General features: G+C 41.6%; 2 protein-coding genes across 4 annotated transcripts; both read right to left on the bottom strand.

Annotated features, from left to right (window-relative positions):
- Positions 1–1,157: 1,157 nt before the first annotated feature.
- ern2 (endoplasmic reticulum to nucleus signaling 2) lies at positions 1,158–11,396 on the bottom strand. Of its 2 annotated transcripts, XM_080881378.1 has the most exons (24): positions 11,046–11,395; positions 10,162–10,279; positions 10,033–10,066; positions 9,419–9,491; positions 9,257–9,329; positions 9,009–9,131; positions 8,820–8,921; positions 8,554–8,613; positions 8,223–8,439; positions 7,932–8,010; positions 7,615–7,765; positions 6,487–6,638; positions 6,182–6,370; positions 4,873–5,014; positions 4,592–4,699; positions 4,350–4,440; positions 3,440–3,629; positions 3,251–3,347; positions 2,944–3,143; positions 2,672–2,819; positions 2,286–2,413; positions 1,922–2,045; positions 1,723–1,790; positions 1,158–1,625 (listed from the first exon to the last, which is right to left on the bottom strand). In XM_080881378.1, the coding sequence occupies exons 1-24, from the start codon at positions 11,133–11,135 to the stop codon at positions 1,443–1,445; spliced, it is 2,940 nt and encodes a 979-aa protein (XP_080737504.1). In that variant the 5' UTR covers positions 11,136–11,395; the 3' UTR covers positions 1,158–1,442. The 2 variants fall into 2 exon arrangements, 1 of the variants encoding a protein (XP_080737504.1); XR_013971535.1 differs by lacking the exons at positions 1,158–1,625; positions 1,723–1,790 and having other exon boundaries at positions 1,957–2,045; positions 2,286–2,396; positions 11,046–11,396.
- A 1,876-nt stretch (positions 11,397–13,272) lies between these two features.
- LOC308396219 (carbohydrate sulfotransferase 12-like) lies at positions 13,273–22,743 on the bottom strand. Of its 2 annotated transcripts, none has more exons than XM_080881367.1 (6): positions 22,237–22,743; positions 20,331–20,967; positions 19,979–20,121; positions 16,760–16,888; positions 16,465–16,657; positions 13,273–14,154 (listed from the first exon to the last, which is right to left on the bottom strand). In XM_080881367.1, the coding sequence occupies exons 2-6, from the start codon at positions 20,856–20,858 to the stop codon at positions 13,882–13,884; spliced, it is 1,266 nt and encodes a 421-aa protein (XP_080737493.1). In that variant the 5' UTR covers positions 20,859–20,967; positions 22,237–22,743; the 3' UTR covers positions 13,273–13,881. The 2 variants fall into 2 exon arrangements, with proteins under 2 accessions (XP_080737493.1, XP_080737494.1); XM_080881368.1 differs by having other exon boundaries at positions 20,331–20,950.
- Between the last annotated feature and the right edge of the window lie 132 nt (positions 22,744–22,875).

Genomic DNA, 22,875 nt, shown 5'->3' with positions numbered 1-22,875 from the left:
AAATCTTTACCTTCTTCATCTTTAAGTCTTGCTTTCCACCATGTCTCACTCTGTGCTGTATACAGTTTAATGCTGCAAGTGCTCCTGTTAGGATTTAATAACTTAGATTTGAACAAATTAATTTTTCTTCAACGTGAAGACAAAAATGGGTGTACCTGGCATAAAACCAGGGGTCAATGTGTGTGCAAGTGTCTTTATGTCTCTCTGTGTGTCATTAGTGGGTGGGTGTGAGTGAATGAGCGAATGGTCGGAGTGTTTTGTGCACATATGTGCGTGTGTGTGTGCGCGCGCGCGCGTGCGTTCTGGTGTGGTTGTTGGCCCGTGCCCTGGAGGCGGCTTGGACCTCCCTCTTATCGGGAGGCTGCTGGGTGGTTCTTGGGCACCAGTTTTTGACTCGTACCAGGCTAGCCAGCCTCTACCACGGTCAACTGCCCGTTGCTTCGGGTCTGCTGGGACTCTCACCCTTTGGCCTTGAGCACCCAATCTGGGGCCTCCCCTCTTCTCCTGCTGGGATGGGCATGCGAGATGTGTGGCCTCAAGTCTTCTACCAGAAATAAACTTCCAAGTTTTCACAGCTTTACCCACGTATGAAGTGTGTCAGTGATGTCTGACTGTGATATTCACTGTATTCTCTTTAGTGGGCAACATGCCTGGGTGGAGCTGTATAACTACCTTCACTTATGCAGGTACGGCACTGTCTCCAGAACAGTTAAAGAAAGCACAGCACGAACATTAGTGTGTAGCCTTGTGTAACTGTGTACCTCAGTATCTGCGGTGTGTGCTTTACCTACAGCTTCAACAACGTTTGCACACCCAGTTATTATCCTCTACGCTGACAACATGAAGACAAGATCTGCTGCAGTTCTTCAGCACACTCTTTAATCATGTCAGAGTTATTATGCATCAGTCTACATGATTCTGTCAACCTGTAAAACTATCCCCACTGTCAGAGAGGCTATTTTCAGTAGTTAATATAACTTATCATAATTTTACTTCATTTGGTTTCAGTTCAATAAAAGCGGCCATCACTGTGTTTTCACCTTTGATTTTAACTTGAGCAAGTACATTGTGTAGCACAAGGGCAGGTTATTTTCTACACAAATAAACACAGCACCTTATGACCAGTCAATTCTCTTTTTAAAAAAAAAAAAAAAAAAAAAAAAAAAAAAAAAAAAAAAAAAAAAAGTAATTTGACTGAGATCTAGTTTAAAAACATATCCTATTATTAATACAAATATATACATTCTTTAAGTAGGGAAGAAATAAAAAATACAATAAAATTAATCTATAAAACAACCAAGTTCTATAAAAATATTTTCAGAGCAGCTGCAACTTCCCCTGAAGAACAGCACAGGCTTTACAAAAGCAATAACAGGGTACAGTCAGGGATTTCTTTTACTTGGCCCTGCACATGAAATGTGGAGTGCATAGCCTTGTGAAAGCTATTTGGCATTGGGGGGTAGGTAGTAAGGGTGAAACAGTCTTTCATGGGCACAGATTTGCAGCGCAGCGTGTGTGTGCATCAGTAACCGTGGAAACCGTGATGTGAAGTACCCGACGAAGCCTTCGGGCAGCTCACCAAGAGTCTCCTGCACCTCTGGTGGGAGCTCGTGGTAGTGATGCTTCTGTAATGTAAATGCAAAAAACAAAACAAAAAAAGTCAAAAACATAAAAAGTTGAAGATAATTCTGCATGAATCTAATGATTGTAATGCTGGCTGACCTTATTCCTCATGGCTCTCAGCAGGTCTCTCACCGAGTTTCCTTTATAGGTCCTGAACCGCCTCAAGTCTGGGGCGCCCATGGAGGAGGAGGGGGGAGAAAAAAGAAAAAAAACAAAAACAAAACATTACAGGTTTATTGTCCTGCACAGATGTTAAGCATGCATGTAGAGCTACGAGGTTGTGTCTGTGTGTGCAAACCTGTCTGCAGAGGCACGGAGATGTGCATCCTCCAGTTGGTTCGGACGACTAATCTTCCTGCAGTTTCTAATCTGACTACAATTGGACTGTCTGCAGGCTCCTTCTCTATGCGGTCACTCACATCCTTTAAACAAACATAGACATAAAAATAATAAATAAATAACACTGCTCACAGAATCTGCAAACACAAAGCAAACAAAAATAAATTCACCACAACATCTTTTCATAGCCCATCTCTAAATCTCAATATCAATAAAGTAGAACGTTTAAAGTAGAAATAATAAAAGTAATCATTTTATTATTAGATTTCAATGTCTACATGCAGCTATAAACGAGTGACTACAGAGCAACCGAGGCAACACACCTGGAAAAATAGCAGCTGCTTCTCGGGGCTCCAGAAGAACGGATGTTTGAGCACGCAGGCGGTGGAGGGGCGTGACTCCACCTCAGCACTGATCATCTGCTCTATCAGATCCTGTGCGATGACATCATCTAATAAGACCAGCAAATATAAATGTTTTCCAGTTAGTAACATGTGATGTGATCTGAGCACAGTTTACAAAAGAGGCCAATCAAAGCATCAATTTCACGCAGGTAACTGGAAAAACTGCAGCCAAAAGCATCTTTGAACTGATGAACCGGTTCAAAGTCTGGTGGCTAAACGGTGCTCACGTATGAAAGCATGGACAGTTTTCCATTTTCACATCATAGGACCTACTAAGGAGAGAGGCACGAGTGAAAGACACTCACCATGTAAATCCTCCATAAAGTGTGAGAGCGAATACTCTCCTGACAGGATGTTGACCTGTCTTCTCAGTGCATCGCCAAAGGGGTGCTGCCCCCTGCTGATTACGTAGTAAAACACACAGCCTGCTGAAAACACGTCCACGGCTGCTGTCTGGAAAGATGAGACGAGAAACACCTTTACCAACAGGCCAATGAAGTACTTCTCACTCTAAAGACCAACCTGGCTTATTATTGAGAAGAGTTTAGCAGTTTTTATAAAGATGTTTGCAGCCTACCGGTTTATTTTCAGGGTTGTCTCGCAGCACTTCAGGAGCTATCCACCCTTCAGTTCCTGGTATTCCAGAACGCAAAGAGAAGCTGCTCCGACCGTCGGGAATCTTCTTACAGAGCCCAAAATCCGAGATGAGAGCTCGGACCTGACCCAGTGCGCTCGGCCCAGAAAGCAGGATGTTTCTAGGCTTCAGGTCACGATGGACTAGACGGATAAAGGATGGAGGAAAGGTAAGTAATAGTGTATGTAAATATACGTGTGTGTGTGTGTGTGTGTGTGTGTGTGTGTGTGTGTGTGTGTGTGTCTCAGACCTATATTGAGTGAGTGGAGATGTGAGAGGCCACACATGGTCTGTTCCAGCAGAGTTATAGGACTCAGCTCAGGAAAGGAGGACGGATCTTCCACATACTGCAGTGAATACAGACAAAACAAATGTCTTAGAGATAATTCAATTAACAGTCAAAGCGGAGATCTCAGTGACAGTCCACTGTAGCGCCAACCTGTTGCAGAGTTGCGGTGCACAACTCGATGGCGATGTAGGTGAAGAGGTGGTCTCGCTCTGTGCAGAAGTATCGGATGACGTTGGGGTGCGTGTCGGACTCTCGCAGGAGCTGCACCTCTCGCTCTGCCACCTCGAAACACTCTGGCAGAATTCGCTTCACGGCAACGAGGCGGTCGTCAAATTTACCCCTAAAATCCCCATAACATGATTATGTGCATGTGTGTTGTTCAAAAAGATTTCGATGTTTTGCTGTTATAGAGAGTAGGAGTACGAAATACTAACATCTGTGTGCTCTATATTTTGGTGCTTGTAATATTTTCAAAGACATGAGTCAAGTTTTTCAACCTGTGGTCACCTTAGCTTTGAATGAGTTCCTATTCACATCCAGTCACACCACTAGCTATAGTATAGACCTTAGTAAAGTCAAAAAACACAATCAGATAAACATCCATTTCTTCCCTCTCTAGTTTTTAACTCTTTACCCGTTCACAGCCTACCAGGAGTAACCCTTGAAACCTTTGTTTCCTGATTGGAGCGTTTCTGTATTGATGCATGCAGGTTAGTGAGGATTGTCTCTGCCTAAGCAGCTACCCTCAGAAAAATAAAATAAGAAAACTATCCTAATGGTCATCAAACCATGTCTTTATTGACATACACTGAAGTGTAAAAACTCATCATTTTGGGTGCAGAGGAGGTGTCGTCCTCATCCTTATTAAGGATAATGATTAATATCGTAATCATGAGGAAAACATACAGAGAATTAGTGCTGTTTGTGATGGGCACTGAAAACAGCGTGCTACGTTTTAGATGCTTAAGAATTCTTGACAAAAATATGATACAAGTTTTCTCTTTTGCTTAAAATCATGAAAATCCACTGATACAGTTTTCTGCTTACAAACATATCGTACCTGAAGACAAATGTTCCTGCAGAGCCGTGTCCAAGCACCTCAGAGGGACTGAAGCAGATTTTACCCACGTGCACCTCCTCACTGTTTTCTTCTGAGAAATAGAAAAAAAATAAAGGAAAACTAAATGTAGCTCATCTTTAAGGTGAAGGAGCAACAGTGATTCCCCCCCAGTAATGCTTTCTGTTGAGTTTTTATACCCAAAAGCATCTTGAGGCAAATTTGCCAAATATGCTGCGTTTCACCTGCTGTGGGTTTGTGTCCATTCTTGCCATTTTTATCTCCATGCGATGTGTTGCTGCTGCTGCGACTGTGAGGACTAGGTGGAGCTTCTGTAGATGCAGGCAACGGGTCTAGGTGTAGATATGCAGTCTGAATAACACTCTTGCAGGTATTAAAACTTATACTAAGCCCAGGTTAATCTGGGCCTCAATAATGACAGGTTTTATTAATTCTTCATTTCTCATCACCATCACTGCACTCACAAGCACAGAGCGATAGAGAACTTGGTTTTTAAGTTACACACCGCTTGAGATGTTTGCATCAGTAGAAGGAGGTGGGTCTGAAGAAACCAAGGTTTGTGCCTGCGTATTTGTCTGCATGCGCTGGAGACGAGACTCAAAGGCTTCCTCCAGCTGTCTTTGAGCTTTCAACTGCTGAGCTGCACGCTGGAGAGACACATATCGATATACAACACATCAAACAAGAAGGTTGAGTTCAAAAGGTCAGTACTGAAAATATAAGATTAGTAAACTGTCCACACACACTCAAAAACATGGCAACTGCGATTCAGTCTCAGTAGTGTGGAAACTCCACATAAGCCAATTAAAAGAAGCTTAAAAACAAAAACAAGACAAATAAATGTGCACTTTATCTGCAGTTTGTTCCATAATCGCTGTTTCAAACTATGATTTATTAGATTAAGTGGGGAATATACTTTTTTCTTTGCTAATCACATACACTCTGTAGCCTATTAAACTCTGCAAAAACAATACTTAGGAAATGCATATATATGCAGGAAGGTGCTACTGAAGCTGTGAGGATAAGCTTTGCTGTAAATATGATTTGTCTATCACGCAGTGGCATTGAGCAAATAACCTGCTGCAATAACTGAATGTCCTGTTCATGATATGTGGCGTGACACGATAACAGCCTGAGGCTTAGTTACTGTATCTGGCTGAAACCCGTCCAGAAAGCATATTTGTTTCTATTCCAAGTGCTGCTGAGGGGAGCTTCAACAGCCCAAAAAATGAGACGCAGACACAAAAGAGGCTGCATTTTAAAAAGCATTACAGCCCTCGGTTTTTCAAACAGAGTGGAAACGCTCTTCATCTCTCGCTTGTACTGTCACCATTCATTACCAAGCCCGCATGAGTAAACAACAGCTGAAGATGAAACAATGATCTCTGTTCTCTAAGGGTTAATGAATGACATGCTGGAATAGGAACACAGCTTTCTAACTTAAGTAGAGGAACAAGGTGGGTGGAGGAAAACTGGGAGCAGCAGGAATTTTTCCATCACACTGTTTTGGATTTAATGACAATCACAGGTCACTTACAGGGGCATCCCACCTGCCACCATTAAATCAGAGCACCTTTGTCAGAAACCCAGACAAAACCATAAATTCTCACCTTTGTAGTTTGCTTTTCTTTCTAAAACATGTAATGACTTTATTAATGAGCAGCGGTTTACTCCCATTTCTCATGTTCATACTAAGGCATGCTCATAAGCTTATATGGGTGATACTGCATATTATTGATTAGAAAGGAGGGTTAGTGATCACCTCATTTAATTCTTTAAAAAAAAAAAAAGAAAAAAAAGAAGCAAAAACTCACGATGGGATATGTGAACATGAAGGCGAGCCATCCTCCCAGCAGCAGAGTCACGACAGCCAGAGTCAGACGGTCCTGAGTCACATAGAGAGGCAGCACGGTGGCTGACCTCTGATCCTGTCCTGATGTCTTCCCATCAGCCCCTCCTTGGTTAGCCTTAGCGTCACTATGTCTGCCAGCTAATGTTTGAAACTGAGATACACAAGAAAGAGAAAAAAAAAAAAAAAAAAAAAAAAAAAAAAAAAAAATTAGATGATGAGGATACTTTTTTTTTTTTTTTTTTAATTTTATTTTAAGTTGTGACTCACATAGCGCTGATGGTAGTGGGAGGCAGGGGACAACGGGGAGGCAGTGGAGGCAGAAGATCGAGGGGGGATGACCGCCTCACCAGAATGCTGCAGGGTGGTGGGAAAATCTCTCAACATGGTTGTGTGGGCTACTGGGGGGAGCTCATGGTGACCTGAAGCAGCAAAACACAGATCAAATACATTTACATCTGCACAAGTTTTTTGTGGGATTTTGTCGTTTTGTTGCTTGTTTGTTTTGTTTGGGGGGGGGGGGGGGGGGGGGGGGGGTTTGATGCATAAATCAAAGACTTTGCTCCTACACCAGAACTCTTACCATGAAAAATAAAGAAAAAGGATATTAATCTTAATGCTCCACTGCTTATGTGAATATCATTTTTAATATATTTAAATACTTAAATAGATAATTATTTAATGTAGCAAGAGTATATATGCACTAACTTAGAAAATGATACACTAAATAAATATCTCCATTTTGACATGGGTGTGTATTTGTTTACATTTGTACTGAATTAGTTATTTTCCTCATTAATCATTCCTTACTAACAGTGTTGTTTTCGGCTAGATTAATTAGGTCTACAGCGATCTAACAAGTGGAGGCAGCCATTACATTTGTGAGCCAAACAATATGCATAAGACTGACCCCATTGCACTCTTTGGATAGCAGCCCACTCATTTGCATACTGAAGCAGTATGCAAATTATTTGAGTAAAGGATAGATGAATTAGCAGAAAGGTAAATAAATACAGAAGCAAATGAACACACAAATTCATGTTACGTTCTGTGAATCGATAAATGCTTCATTTTATTATTATTTTTAATTGATTTAAACGTCATTTATGTCAACACTTATTTCTGAGTTTGTGCCTGTGAGGTTAGCCTGCAGCTCACTCGTTTTTCTTCACTGCAATTTTCTCTGCAAGGAGGTGTCATTGTTATGTTCAGGTCAGCTTTTTTTTTTTTTTTTTTTTTTTTTTTTTTTAAATACACAGAAATACAAACCAGCAGCCATTTGTCTAGTTCTGGACAATAACTTCATTAATACAAATGTTGTCATTTCTGTTGATTAGTGTCTGAAGGACTCATTTATTTTTAATAAAGAAAGCTGTCTGTGTGTTTGAACACGTTTACCTATAAGCAGCCAGTGGTTTTTCTGGCTGTTTATGCTCCCCGGAGGATAGCGCACATCGGTGGATGGTGTGATCTCACACTCCCCCCTCTCTCTGACCGTCACCTCAGCCGTCAGTGGACCGTCGATCCGTGCCAGGGTCAGTCCCCGAGGCTGCCGTGGCAACAAAGAGCACAGATGAGTCAGGAGTGGACTTTCCCCATTATCACCTCAATCATCAGCTGACTGGATACACTGTTTAGCGTTTACAGATGATGATATTAGAGGAAAGTGGGTGCTGATGTTTGGATATTAAAACTGATTATATATTTGAACTCACCACTAATGAGACTCCGTGGTGCACAAGAGAAGTCGAAGCATAGAGGTGGGAGTCCAGCTTTCCCACATAGAGAGTGGGCCTTAAGGAAATAAAAGCTGAGTTATTTTAATTCAGTCATTGTCCAAATATTCATGAACCTAACTGTGCATCAAATGAGAGTCATGACTGTGTAGCAATTTAAAACATCATACGCTCTTTCCTGCGTTAGATCATCATGAATAACAATCAATAAGGAACTCAGAGACTGAACAAAACAATCCTCTATTCTTCAGTGAACACAATTCTTCTTACACAAGTTGAGTCTGTGCAGTGGCTTGCTCCTTCACAAACTGATAGCTCCACTTCAAAGTGGAGTGTGCATCTGCCTGGTTGCCAGCAGACGAGAATGTGAGAAAACGCAGTGTTTCCATTGCAAGGGACAGGTGGGGGGCGTGTCTCAGCGAGTCTCCAGAGTACAGGTAGACGCCGATCACTGGCGACCCATAGTTCTGACTCCAAAGGACATCACCTGGAAAACAACAATACGGGACTTAAAACCCTCAATATGACTGTTAAGGAACACATCAGTCATATGAGATGTTAAAATATTCACAAAGGGATAAAACCACACACCTCCCCCTACCTGACTCTCTGTCAACTGTCACAACAAGACCATCACCACTGGAAACAAGATGGGCCATTTCTATAAGGAAACCAGAGGCAACAGGTTAGTGTTGGAAGTGTCTGGGATCATTTTAACCAGCTGTTTACATTTAAAATATAACCTAGAGTCTGTATCAAAATACACAATAATGGATAATCATGAGTTACATTTGTGCAATGTCACAATAATCCTGGCAAAACAACTGTATTCACACTCAGCAACTGATTGTGCGTGCAGGGACGTACTGTAGTCTTGCTTCTCGTCGTAAGGTGGAGCAGAGTAATCGTTGTACGTGGCGTTCCATCGCAGCTCTTGTGTCTTTGTATCAAACATGGTAACAACATATTCTGGGAAAAACAAACAGTGACGCCCATCAACCTTCAACCCTCAGCCCTCAGCCACGCGAGCGGGTGCAGCCACCTGTGCAGACGTACCTGTGCGTCCAATGTAGAGCAGGGGACTGTTGGGACAGATGGAGTCAGAGGTGGAGGTTGTTAAACTGGTTTGCTTTTCACCAGTTTCAGGATCCACCACAAACCACACATCCTGCTTTTTACCTGCGAAGATTATTAACGAACAGCAGCGATGTAGGTCAGAGTCTCCTTTTATGACAGTCTGTTTCACACATGGTGATAAAAAATGTAAAAAAAAAAAAAACAAAACAAAAATGTGCTAATCTGACCTGTATAGAGTATCCCATCAGAGCTCCTGCAGGGAGCTGCCTGTACCAGCTCAGGGATGGTAAAAGGCAGTTTCTGCAGATTTATCAATACAATAAATCAAACAAGTTCTATTTTTTTTTTTTTTTAAATATAAGAAATATAACACAAACAAGCATCCTTACCATCAAACCTTCCTGGTGCTTTCCACCGAGTACATATAAACTGCCATCATTGGGGTCTGGGAGGAAACCTGGTCTAAATGAAATGTGCACAAATTTAGAAATGAATCACTATCAAAAAAAAAAGAGAACATCTATACAATCTATACAACAATAACACAACTTCCTTATAGAAATGGGCAATATGGAATCACCAGTTAACCTAACCCCCCTAACTGCATGTCTTGGGACTGTGGGAGCAACCCCCACAGACACGGGGAGAACATGCAAACTCCACACAGAAAGGGCACCATCACACCACCGTGCTGCCCTATCAATATATGATTCAAACTTAATTATATCAGCTTTGTCTTAAACTAAGGTTTGGAGTTTATTATTAAAACAGGATTTTCTGGTGTGATCCATGCTTTGCTTAAAGGCAATCACAAGACTTGATGAAGAATTTCCACAGTTATGTAAACTGTTTATGCATTTAGATGATAAGGCTTGTGGCTCACTCTTCCTGAGATAAGTCTAAAAGCACAAAAATGGAAAACGGACACTTTAAGGAAAGTTAAGCTATTATTCTGAGTAGTGGTACTCAGGGCCCCATGTCTGTGTGTCTCTATGTTACTTACTCTGTGAGGTAGACAGGAACTTGAATAATGGGGTCTGAAAGAATTAGAAGAGCAACTTCATGATGTATGTTTTTAAAAAAAATAATTAAATACAACAGAGTAAACAGTACTGACTCCTTGTGTACAGACCTTCTCTTAAAGTCCATTTGATGTCTCCTGTCTGTTTGGAGACAGCATGCAGACTACCGTCCAGAGTGGAGACAAACAGGAGGGACTCTGGAAGGGTGACTGATCTGACCCCACCAACCTGAAGGGTCGCCAGAAGAAATTAGAGACACACACACACACACACACACACACACTTTAGAACAGCTGTCTGACATTGAGGTCAGTCGTGTCATGTGTCGAAGATTTCAGCATAGCGCGCGTGTGTGTGTGTGTGTGTCAGGTCCACCACTGGGGGGTGGGGGGTTGATTGTAATGGCCTACAGTGAGTTTCTACTCAATAAGTGCACTGTGTTCCTGATTTAGCAGGATATCCTTATTTGCCCTGCCCTCCAAAACTCGACACCATATGCCGAGGGGTGTTAACCTAAGTGTATTTGTATTACTCACGCTGTGGGCAGATACAGTTGTTTAACCAAAGTGGGGACTTGACTGCCTTTAAGTTTAGTTTATGTTAAGATTAAAGTTAAATCACTTTAAGTCGAGATAAGTTTCCTTCGACTGTGTCTGAGAGTCCACCTCTCCCATATTTATACATTAGCAGGAGAGTAAACCTGAAGCAGAGGTACAAGTGAAGCAGGCAAACTAAGCTGACTCTCTCTCTCTTCCACCCCCCCCCACACACACACACACACACACACACAATTAACTTTCTTCTGACGAGTGAGCTAGCTAGCTAGCTAGCTAGCTAGCTAAAGACGTTAAAAGTCCCATCATATCACCGCAACTTTGCTAGAGCCTGAAATAGACACACATGCCATTTGGGAGTTCCGTTAGGCATAAATAGAAACACAGAAACAGTGTTCACAACAAGAGAAGCAGAAAGCGCCACACAACTCAAAGTTTACCTGAACCAGCTTGCCTTCCAACGACAGCAGGAGAAGAGACAGGATCAGGCGCCCCACAGCCCCCATGACCCCTAAAACACTTTGTTTCATGGCTTTTAATAAACGAACAACTGACGGTACTGAACTAAAAACAGAGGTCGAAGTCTCTTTCCATTTCCAGCGCCTGCCAGCCACTGTTCGTAAGTTAACCTCGGGCGTTTAACATCGCTAAATCCATGCGGACAGCCACTAAAAACGAACATTCAAAGCTCGAAGTGCCGCTTTAAAGCCATAACAAACGCAGCGTAACATCTCCTGTCACTACTCCATATTTCCGTGATGGGACGGATTCGGTGACGTCAGTAACGAACTGTCAAGCGGACAGGTGGGCGGGCCCTTTTCAAAGACCTACCCCAGCTGAGTGACAGGAAGCTACACCAATGAGAGGAGATATTTGGAGCAGAAGGGGAGGAACTGTGGAAATGGCTGGAACACGTGGAAAAAGACAACAGGGCAGGTGTAAACGCAACAAGAGGGGGTCTTTGTGCAATCGAAAGTAGTGGAGGCATTGTTTTTTGTTCTCTCTCAGCACCCCGCCCAAAAAAGCCTATACACACCTATCAGTGGTGGAAAGTCCGTTTAGTTAGGTAATATAACGAATTATACTTGCACTTCACTTTAATACAGGGAAGGAAATACTGTGTTATTTTTTAGTTTTAAAAAAGGTATCTGACCTCGGTGGGAATGAATGGGATTATTTTGCAGGGATTATGTTATCTGGGGAAATATTATACTTATGTTTACATTTCTCTCTTTTTCTTTATTTCACTTTTTTCTTTTTCTTTTCTTTTTTCTTTTTTATCTCACAACCTTAAGTGTATGGGCTAATTACCCCGAATGTGCTGATCATCTGTAATCATTTTCCTCTCTTTTTGTGTATATGTATAGAGGAAAAACTCTTAATAAAAAGACATTGTTTTGTTGTTGTTGTTGTTTTTAAGTATCTAATTTCAGTTTGGCTCTGAATCATACATTACCATTAAATCATCTTTAGTCTCATTACTGGAAAATGGGAAAGAGATGCAGTGGGGGTTTTTTTAAACATCCAAAAATAGATGGAAATACAGTATATAAGGCAGTTGTTATAATTCTGTGTAGCCTGTAGGTCAATATTTGGTATTCTTCAAAACAGCCTGAACTCTCTTAGGCAGCTTTCTTTTAATTTCTTTAAGTGATCTTCGGGAATAGTTCTCTGGGCTTCTTGAAGGACATTCAAAACTCTTCTTTGGGTGTTGGCTACCTTCTGTCCTCTGGTAAGATGATCCCACATTGCTTCAGTAATGTTGTGGTCCGGGCTCCAGGGAGGTCAATCAATGACTGATGGTGTTCCACTGTGTTTTTTTATTCAGGTATGCTTTACTGCTGTGTCAGGTGTGTTTGTGATCACTGTCACACTGATCAGATCCTTTCCAGTTGGAATTAACCCTTGTAATGTCCTCAGGATTCCCATACTCTTGATGACAACACAAGGACAACACAAGGGTTAAATGGTGGAGCAAAATCAGACTGTACTTTTCTGTGTGCTGTGTTTTCAGTCCAGTTCTTGTGTAATTTAGCATATCTCAGCCTATCTATTTCATGAAGAATGGCTTCTTGTCGGTCACCCCTGTTGAGGCTTCACTGAACAGTAGATAGATCAGCTGAAGGGATTTCTCAGGTCCTGTGTCAGGACTTTACTGTTTTTGGTTTTTTTATTTCTTACATACACGACTTTCAGATATGGTTTGTCTGATCTTTATAGTTTTTCTTCTTTTGAATTCAACTTTCACAAACTTTAAGGGGGGAAATGGTATCACCTTGTTGATACAAAAGTTCTATTTTATGCCTGTCAAAAATAGAACTTTGGAACTTTTGTACAATCAACTAAGAAAATGGGGAAAATATTATTTTTGTTACACATTGTATGTGTTTTTGTGAGTAACAACGTGCCTAGAGTTACAATTTAAAACTGATTCTTTGCAAAGTTGTCTATTTTGTGTAGAAACAAGACAGGTTCATCGTTTGAGTTAGCTGAATTCTTTATGCTCAAATGATTCAGATCAGTGTGAAGTGACTTGTGTCGAGACTGTGCAGTATGGATGGACTAATGTGTTCTATTTTATTCAAACTTCTGCCTCTATAGTATACTTAAAGGTAAATAGACCAGGGATTTATTACTCCACTTTCATGAAGCACTCACATACAGATAAAAAAAAAATGGCTTTAATGGATCTTTTAAAAATGAGTGACAGTTCCTCCTAATTTGCAAAACACTTATTCCTCAACCTGAGATCTGAAGACTTGACAAAATGCCTCCAGAACCAAAGCAGACAGAGGATTTATAGATGTTTTCTCAAGCTTCGTAGCACTTCCAGTGATAAGTAATTAGAGATTAAAATCAAATTTTGAATTGAGAAAGTTTAAACACAAATTACCTACAGAGGATCACACAGTAATTTAAAAACTCTTTATTTTTCTGCATACTTCCCCCTCAGAAATGTGAGCTAACATGCAGCCCAAGACCTTCACTCATGACTTACCAAAATACCGCATTCAAAAAATACTCTTTAAAGTGCCATTGCATGAGGAAACACAGACTGGGATAAAGTAACTTGTAAGCTGGTGCACTTTGGATATGATATAATGTCAAAAATAAAATAATGCAGACAGGCACTTTTGTCTTTTGAGGTATGCATAAAACAAATTAAACACACAGCTTCACAGACTGTTTTTTAAAGGCATGTGCTCGTTGTGCGCAGGCAGGGAAGGTGAAGGCGCTACACACAGTGCAGCGTCCGGGCCTTTGGCTTGGTATGGTCTACTGGTGAAGCACGCTGTCAGGTTTGGGGTATCCAAACAGCTCAAAGTCCAGCTCATACAGCTTGTACAACTGTCTCTGTGTTGAAATGGGAATCTGTGCAAACCAGTCTCTTTCCCAGCTGGCTGCAGTTTTGTTTTGAGCCCCTGAGGGGAACCGTATCAGATGATCCACCTTCAGAAGCTTCAACAGGTGCTCTGCATCTGTTTCCAGGGTTTCTAGCTTTCCGATAAAGTCATACTTCACCTGGCAGGGGTGGCACAGACGGTAGACCTGAAACACAGCAAAAGCAGGAGTATCATTTAAAAACTGCATTAGTTTGTGTGTGTTTGTGACTTTGTCTATCTGCCTCTAATAATTGACTGTTTGTGCACATATACTGGCATTCAAGAAAAAAGGAGACACACAACTCTACTCTTGTGTTTATTACTAAAATGGATTTGAATACACAGGCTTCCTCATTAATCCATCCAAAATAAACAAAAAAATAAAGAAACGCTATTTAATCAGAGTCATGCATCAAGTCATGGAGGAGATTGCCTGCCTTCTGGAGTTACTCTCTGACAGTTGGACAGGGCCGTAGAAGGTCCTTAACCCATAAGTGGGAGTGTTATCTTCTGCTTTGTGCAAGGAGGAACAAGATGAGCACTGCCAGAGCCAGGCCACTGGTGTGAATGTACTCACTACCTGGCACCGTGGAGCCTGACTGCCGTTTGCCATAGAATACCAGAATTGTCAGGTCCACCACTGGCACCCTACCCTTTTCACAAATGAGAGCAGGTTCACCCTGAGCACATGTAACAGACGTGAAAGAGTCTGGGGAAGTCGTGGAGAACGTTATGCAGCCTGTAACATAGTTCAGCATGCCTGTGGTAAATGGTGGGTCAGTGATGGTTTGGAGAGGCATAGCATTGGAGGGATGCACAAACTTCTGTATGCTAGGCTAACAGCACGGTGACTGTCATTAGGTATCAGGATGAAATCCTTGGACCGACTGTCAGAGCCTACATTGGTGCAGTGGGTCCTGGAGTCCTCCTGGTGCACGATAATCCCCAGCCTCATATGACAAGAGTATGCTGGCAGTTCCTGGACGATTAAGGAACTGATACCATTGACTGACCCCCACGCTCACCTGACCTAAGTCCAACACCTCTGGGACATTATGTTTCACTCCACCCAGTGCTGCCAGTTGCACCTCAGACTGTCCAGGAGCTCAGCAATGCCCTGGTCCATGGACATCATCTCATTAGGAGAATGCCCCAACTTTGACAGGCATATATACAAGCACATGGGGGGCTAAATAACAACAACTCAAACAACATTATGAGTTGCTGAATTTTCATTTCCATCAACAATGTGACATCCTTTGGTTCCTAACATATTATGTAGTCCATAATAGTAGAGATGTCCAGCATGAATTTCTCCCCATTGAGATCTGATGTGTTTTCACAATGTTCCTTCACTTTATATTTATGTATTCCATCAGACATGCAGCACTTCACTGTGAGGTGCTTTGATAATACCAATTATGTAATATTTTATTTGATCTCTATTTCAAAACATAGCTCTCCAGCTAACTACTGTCCTTTCTTTTTAGCTATTGTCCCCTCATTCTGAATATCTCACCTGGGTTCATCTCATCTCTCTTTCTGAATATCTAATATGGCTGAGATATAACTGTGATGCAGGTATTGTGCTAAAAAACTCAAGGAAAAGCCTAGAAATCACCTATTATAGGGAAAGTGCTGCTTTATTGCCATTGTTATGCTGTTCCAGTGTGTAGTTTCCTTTACTGACAGCACAGTTTGTCCAAATACATTGCACCGTTGTGTTTGTACTAATGCACGTTGCATTAGTACAAACTGTATGGTCCATCTTTTGACAACTAAATTCATTCAAAGGATGTGAAGCAAGTCCACGTAAACCCTTAAATATGAAACATTCATACTTGAAATGTTTAAAATCATCAAAACTCAGAAACTTGAAAGTGTTAAACTGATAAAATGTGAATAACGCTATGCTAATTCACCTGTTAATGACCAGGTAGTGAAACAATACTCAATATGTCAGATCATTTGCCATTTGTCTGCCAGCAGAAAGAAACACAAATATTTTAGAAATCTGCCAAAAACGAGTTTAAAACTAAGAAATTATTTTATTTGTAGTCAAATAACAAGCTGAATTCATTTTTATACTGTCGACCAGGACTTCTCTAAGAAGTCTGAAAGTAATCAAGCATAAAATTCGACCACTACCAGATTTTCCTGTTCAGGAATTCAAATAAATGATTTGGCATCTTAATCAAAAAATAATCATGTGTTTTACAGTTTTTTCTCCTCTGTTTTTTTTGGATGACACAATAATTATATTTTAGTATTAAAAATATCATTGGGTGGATTACCTATTATAAGAAGGTTTTTTAAGTAACTACCAGTACTGTTAATTTATGGAAGCTGTGGAATAAGCCTTACAGTGGGTGATGGTCTAATAAATGTGTTAAATACACCCCATGATTTTAATGAACGATCTTTCCTTAACCTGCACGTGTTAAAATGCATGCGTCTGTTTGTGTGAGGCAATCACCTGCCGCCAGTGTTCGTTGAAGATGCTCTCTTTCTCAGTCTCTGGATCTAGCAAGTATGTGATAAACTGCTGAAATGTTGGTTTGATTCCTGCCTTAAATGCCTCGGCCGCGGTCTCTGGCAAATCCCCAGACACATTGCCATAACGACGCAGCATAACTGAGCCAAACTGCCTGTAGAAGTCCTGGTTGGGCCTTAAAACACACACAAATACGCACACTTCAGTGATTCATCAATGACATGGGCTACTGTTTAATGCAAAGTGAAGCACATTTCCTTGAACAGCAAACACACACCTTCCAAACTTGTTCCTGAAGGCAGAGATAAGACGCACAAAAGGGTCACGTACAAACAGAAACTTGGTGTAATGCTGGAGCTTCAGTGCCATCAAGTGGCGGGACAGGGAACCATAACGGCGCCAAAATCTAGAAATGCACATAAAAAGCACTGTTAAAGATCTTGTTCTGGGGTTACCTCCTTTTCAAGTTGTGATAGTTAGATATGACTTGGATACACAAACTCTGCATGTCTGAATTCTGTGATAATTTGTGGCTGAGTCACAAGATGAATGAAGAACAAAGCCAGATCACATCCAAAGGGGAAAGGGTCAGGTCTTCTGTAACGACGCAGACAGGAAAACACATGTTCGACTTCAATGGGCTACAGAGCGGTCTGCCTGTGCTGCAGCACCAAGCTCCGCCTGTCCTTTCCGCTCGGCCTTCCAAGCGTCAACTCACACATTTTGTTTGCGAAACACATTTTTAAATAACTTAAAGTGAGAATATAATTACTTCCAGGTTTTGGGGAATCTTCCTTTTTATTAATGCTTGACATACTTTCAATTCAGTCCAGTTCACATTTCAGAAAGTTGTTTGGGAGACATTCATCTTGGAGTATATATTTTTCTTGGCTGTGCAGCCTTCCTGTTCCAGAACATTTTGCATGAGGACTTGGTTATTTAAAACTATGGTGGTCTTGATTTCCTTGTGTGGCTTAAGGAGACAATTTTATTTATGACTTATCGACATTTTTCCCAAGAAACTAAGCAGGCAGAGTGTTCTGAAGAGCTACAGTGATGTATTTATAGTAAGCATCACCTGTTTAGCATTTGCCGTTCCTCTTTCTGGTGCTCACTAATTAAAAAGTAAATGCCAATATCTCAATTATTCTCAAATCATTGACTCTTCCCTGGAGGTAGGATTAAGGCCGAGACCATTAGAGTGCAAAAATTATTAGAATGAGCAACTTAATTTCAGAGTAGGAAAAAAGTGGTACTGTTGAGGACACCAAGGTCATTCTGCTATTATAGCAATAAATCACAAGAAACAGGCTCAGATCAGCTCAGGAATGCTAATGAAATAGCTTTGTTTGTGCAGTGTGGATTCTGAAATATAATTCAGGAAGCAAGAATTAGAAAGAAAATATAATTTTAAATGTATAAATATGTAAATATGAGAGCGCAATTAGCAAAAGACTGAACAAGTATGTCTTGTAAGTTTGGAAGGGTAACCAGGAAAAGTGTTTTCTCACTAAAAGGAACCTGGCAGCACAGTTTAGGTTTGCAGCTGAACAAACCACAACCTGGACACTCTGCAGTCACTGGGCTGAATATGAAACTCGCTGTGTACCAAAGAATTATGGCGTCAAATACGAGGCCAGCTGTCTGACATTGGATCTGAAATCGGATCATGCGACAGGTCAATGATCCCACGCGCCGCAGTGAATCTATAACAGAATAGTTGAAAAAGAAAATAATCCAAGCATTGCAAAGGCTCAGTCAAAGCCCAGACTTCAACCTGACTGAAATGCTGTGACAGAACTTTAAGAGAGCTGTGCATAAAGTGGGATTTGTGAAAACAACAGTGGGGGCTGAGCCAAGATGAACCTAGAAAATAATTAAATAGTCCCAGATCCTCTAAAACCTGTTAGGATATTTATTACCGCTCTCATTCATGAATTGTGTAATTAAACAACGAAAAGTTCAGAACTTAAACATATATCCACAGCTTTTACAATAATATTGTAAGATATTTTTAAATGAGAACCACTATGAGGATTAACAGTCTGATTTTTCGCTCTTCAGACACAGGTGATCCGGTCAAAAGACTTAAACTTGGCTAGCTGTGGCATTTAACTTCAACATTAATGAGAAATAAGCCCAAATTACAGCAGCACAAAATGCTGGCAAATTTACAATTACAGCTTTAATACAGTAGATCACTTCATCTCAAACAGACAACAGTTTGCTTTGATGACAAACTCTTTCTGCTTTCCTTCAGCACGTCATTTACTCGCGTCTGCTTATCTCTGGACGGGGACCTCTGCGCGTGTACTCCGATCTGCAGCATACTTTTGAGATGCTATTGATAAATAAATGACTTGGCTCTGTAACATCTTTTACAGCATCACAACCCACAGGTTCTAACTTGTGAATGATACAATGAATGATGCTCAGATTAGGACTGAATGTTTTCCATGTGTGGTTGTCCGCCCCTCTCTATCAGCCCATCACTGCAAAGCCAGGAAACTGTGGGTGTGATTTCTTCTGCATGTAACTTTTCATCACAACTTGAAAGAAGAAATTCTGATGTCGATGATCAGGCGAGTGGCTGGCAGAAAGTATTTCTAGGACAGTTTTGAGTCTCCTAACGCTGTGAATCCAGTTAATTTCTCTTTTATTTAGTTAATGTAGTTTTCACTCTCTTTTTGGCTTGTTGGAAAGGGGGAGGGGAAACAATCCAGAGCATCGGCTTTTGTACCCTGGCTGTGCATAAATGAATTCCCGCGTACCTCAATGAACTTTAGCAACTCTGTAAAGAAGCCAAAGCTCATCCATATCAATGTTCGAGACTGATAAAGTCAAATAGAAAATAATTACTTCAAGTTATTCAAGTGAAACTGGTTTTACACCCAACTGAATCACGGTGTGCGGCCAGGTTTTCCCATGCAAATAAATAATGATACTGGGTTATAAGTTGTCTGTTGTTGTTCAGCTCAGATCCAATTTAATTAATTTTAGAGCCTGATAGTGACTAGATATATTTTATGTCCTGACTCCTGATAAGTAAAATCTTAGATTTGAAAGAAGTACTTTCTTTTTCTTTTTCACAAGTCCGATCACTACTAAATGAACATTTATCACATCAACAGTACTTGGATAGTTATTATAAAGCTGAAACTGATACGTATAATATTTTTTAGAGAAATGAGCTGGTGGTGGTATAAATGGCAAGCTAGGATGAAGCTAAAGCAATAAACCAATTTATAGTTTGGATTAGAATAGACCGAAATCACAATATTCGCCGTGCATGGTAAAAAAGGGCACAGAGCACAAAAAATAGATACAGAAATCATGATGTGAGATTTTACTCATCATTAAAAACCTGATAAACCAGTTTTCATTTCACCAAATTAAATATTTACAAAAGTAAAGAGTTATTATGACGGTGCAAACACATCACCAAAACTGATCTAATATTTGTCCGTGTTATAGGTTCAATATTTGTGTGTCATACTTGGCAAATGTTAGATGCAACGTGGAGTTGTGTACAAGGTCAGCAGGTACAGCCTCTGGGTCAGTGTAGGGTTTCCCTGAGGAGCTTGAGATCAGAGACTGAGACAGAACCACCATCACTCGCTTCCAGTTGGTGCACGCCACCTAAACAGAGATCAGCAGCAAGGCAGAGAAGAGGGAAGAAAAGGGAAACCATTTAGAAGACAACGGGGACCATAAAGGAGAAGAACAATAATGAAGCAGTGTGATTTAAACATCTGCTTCTCCTCTTGTTACTTTCCCCACACAGTGAACTGACTCGCCACCCATATACACCCCACACCACACATAATCACTCACTGAGGCAGCAGTACCTTGGGAACGTAGCAGTAGATAATCTGGTGTGTATCGTCCACTATCAGGTGATCCAGTTCCCTGTTGGGGATCTGTGAAAAAGGCCGAGTCCTTTCGGGGACTTCCACGTCTTCCTTCCCTGAACACACGTCGTCAATCCTCTTCTTTCGCGCCTCCTGTTCCCTATCATAAGCAGAGATCTCCATCTCTACATCCTCCTTTGTTTCCTCCTTCCTCTGTGCATGATTTTGCTTCCCCTTCCCTTCCTCCGTATGTTCCTGAGCCGCTTCCTTTGGGCTAAATGAAGCACTAGAAGCGGTGGTGGAAACAATGGAGGAAGAAGTCGTGTGGGCTCTGCTGGTGGGCGTAGTCTGAGGCGGGCTCATAGTCGTCGGGGCACAGCATCCGGACTGAAGCACCTCGTGTTTGGGGTCCTTCAGCGGGTAGAGACTAAAGCCCCCAACATCATCCCAGTAGACAATGATAAGCAGGATCATAAACAAAGATCCCATGATGAAAGCCACTCGGAGACCACGCCACGTTCCCATGTTTATAGTGCAGCAAGAGCCGTAATTGGTGAATAAAAGAGGAAGAGTTTATCTCAGCTCCATTGTGGCCGCCTTACGGAAGGACAGACTTCCTGTTTGAAAGATTCAACTTAAAAAAAAGAAAGAAAGAAAAAAAAAACACAGGAAACATTACTAAACCTCGGCTTCTCATTTATAGCCTTACTAGGCACATTTAGACTGTGGTTAAAATGTTCAAGTTTGTAAGAAATAAAAAAAAACTGAAGCAATGAAACCACCAGATTTAAAAAACTGAAATACCACACTTTTTTTTTAAAATCCATTAAAATCATTTTACACCTCTTCCATCCCATTTACACACACCAAAAAGTAAAACCATTAGTAGCAAAGAAGCACAGTAACAGTCATAACAGAGCAGATGTGGAGTGTGCGAAGACCCCACTAACGCAGATTTCAGAGAGACGTGCTGGAAATCACGTTAGGGTGGTTTCAAAAGTACTCCTCAGCTCTCAAATGCTTACAGAGCACTGTTAAAAAGAGGAATGTGAAGCAGCACAGTGCTAAACGTGCCCCTGTGGTGGTTTTCCTGAGAAAAATATCGATTTTGACTGATTTGCAAAGCATGTATTGTGTATTTATCTGATTGTTTGACTTAAAATTCACTGTGGTGGTGAACAGATGAAGCTCGACCTTCACCCGATGACACTAAACTGGATAAGGGAAGAAAATGGCTGGGTGGATGTGCACAGTGGTGCACAGTACTCTATGGCATTTGTTTCCATTTTAAAGAGAACAGCTGCCAGAGTATCTTACTAACTTGATGCCGGGCTTTATGATAGGCCAGGCTGTGTTCCTGACCTGTGTCATGTCAACCAGAGGCCGTGAGAACCTCAGGCTGCACCCTGGGCACCCAGCTGTCACAGGGAGATGTGAACAAATGGTTATGCTGATGAAGCAGCTTCAAACCAGGGGCTGCTTAAGGGTTCACATCCCTGATTGTTTGTCCCATAAAAAACATCTGCTATAGTGGAAAAAAATTATGGTGCCTTTTAAAACCAGAAGAAAAAATTCAGACAGGGCAAGAAGCATCCTCCAGCGAAAGGTGTTTTTCCTCTCATTGGTTTAAATTTAAACTCCGCGAAGACAAGACGAGCCTGTCTGGAAAATCAAACATCCACACAGTCTCTTCAGTCTTGCCACGCGCTACACACAAGCGCACGCGCGCGCAAAGGCACGCACAGAGATCAACGGAAAAGATCCAAAACTTCAAATGTTCAGTGACAAGCTGCAGGCCCTTCGCCCTACTTCCCTTAGAATATCTTAACCATTTCTCACTGAAAGCAGCTTACTAGGCTTTATTATCTCTGTTAATATTTTCCTCGTTTAGCAGCAGACTCACCGTGACCTCCTCCCGGCCGTCGGACGGAAACAATCTCAGTTTACAGAGTAACCTACAGAGGTTACAATGCGCCCTTTCTGCGGCCGCACCGGACAGTCCCTTCTCTCTCACGCAAACGGGACTCTTCCAGCTTCTCCTTCCCTGCAGCAGCCAACCACAGAAGGACTGCACCTCTTTCTCTCCACACTTTCATCCGCTCACACTCCGCTCATCATACCCAGGCTCTGAGGAGCAGGAAAGCCTCCTTTTGTTTCTTTTACGCCTCTCACTCAGGGAGCATCACGGCAGCAATTTAAGCCGGTCTGAACATTAATCTGTCTGTGAGGAAAAAAAAAAAAAAAAAAAACGGCTCATGACCTAAATCCTTCATATCACCCTGCAGAGGAGCTCCATAGTCAGTCCGCTTCTCTCGCTCTCTCTCCCCGTCTCTCTCGCTGTGTCCGGCTGCCCCGGTGATGAGACCAAGCGGGCGGGAGGTAGGGCGAGACAGAGCAGCAGCGACGACGGAATGAGCCCTATAATGAGGAAAGGCTCGCGAGATTTTGAAAATAGATTTTTGTTTTCAGAATCCAGCCACGCACTATTCCACGTGTTCCAACCCGCCCCCCCAACACACACATTTTTCTTTTCCCACACTGG

This window comes from Rhamphochromis sp. 'chilingali' (genome assembly GCF_963969265.1).
Source record: "Rhamphochromis sp. 'chilingali' genome assembly, chromosome: 4".
Lineage (NCBI taxonomy): Eukaryota > Metazoa > Chordata > Actinopteri > Cichliformes > Cichlidae > Rhamphochromis > Rhamphochromis sp. 'chilingali'.
The sequence above is the reverse complement of the archived record's forward strand: the minus strand, read 5'-3'. Positions and strand labels throughout refer to the sequence as shown.

Bases quoted from the DNA above. Each gene is read 5' to 3' on its own strand.
- ern2 (XM_080881378.1), bottom strand. From the start codon at position 11,135: ATGAAACAAAGTGTTTTAGGGGTCATGGGGGCTGTGGGGCGCCTGATC. The intron at 4,441-4,591 runs GTGAAACGCAGC...TCTATTTCTCAG, and splicing joins TGGACACAAACCCACAGCAG to AAGAAAACAGTGAGGAGGTG. The intron at 2,046-2,285 runs GTGTGTTGCCTC...GTTTGTTTAAAG, and splicing joins AGCAGCTGCTATTTTTCCAG to GATGTGAGTGACCGCATAGA.
- LOC308396219 (XM_080881367.1), bottom strand. From the start codon at position 20,858: ATGGGAACGTGGCGTGGTCTCCGAGTGGCTTTCATCATGGGATCTTTG. The intron at 16,889-19,978 runs GTATGACACACA...GTGCATTTCTAG, and splicing joins TTGCATCTAACATTTGCCAA to ATTTTGGCGCCGTTATGGTT. The intron at 16,658-16,759 runs GTGTGTGTTTGC...GTGTGTTTTAAG, and splicing joins TTCAGGAACAAGTTTGGAAG to GCCCAACCAGGACTTCTACA.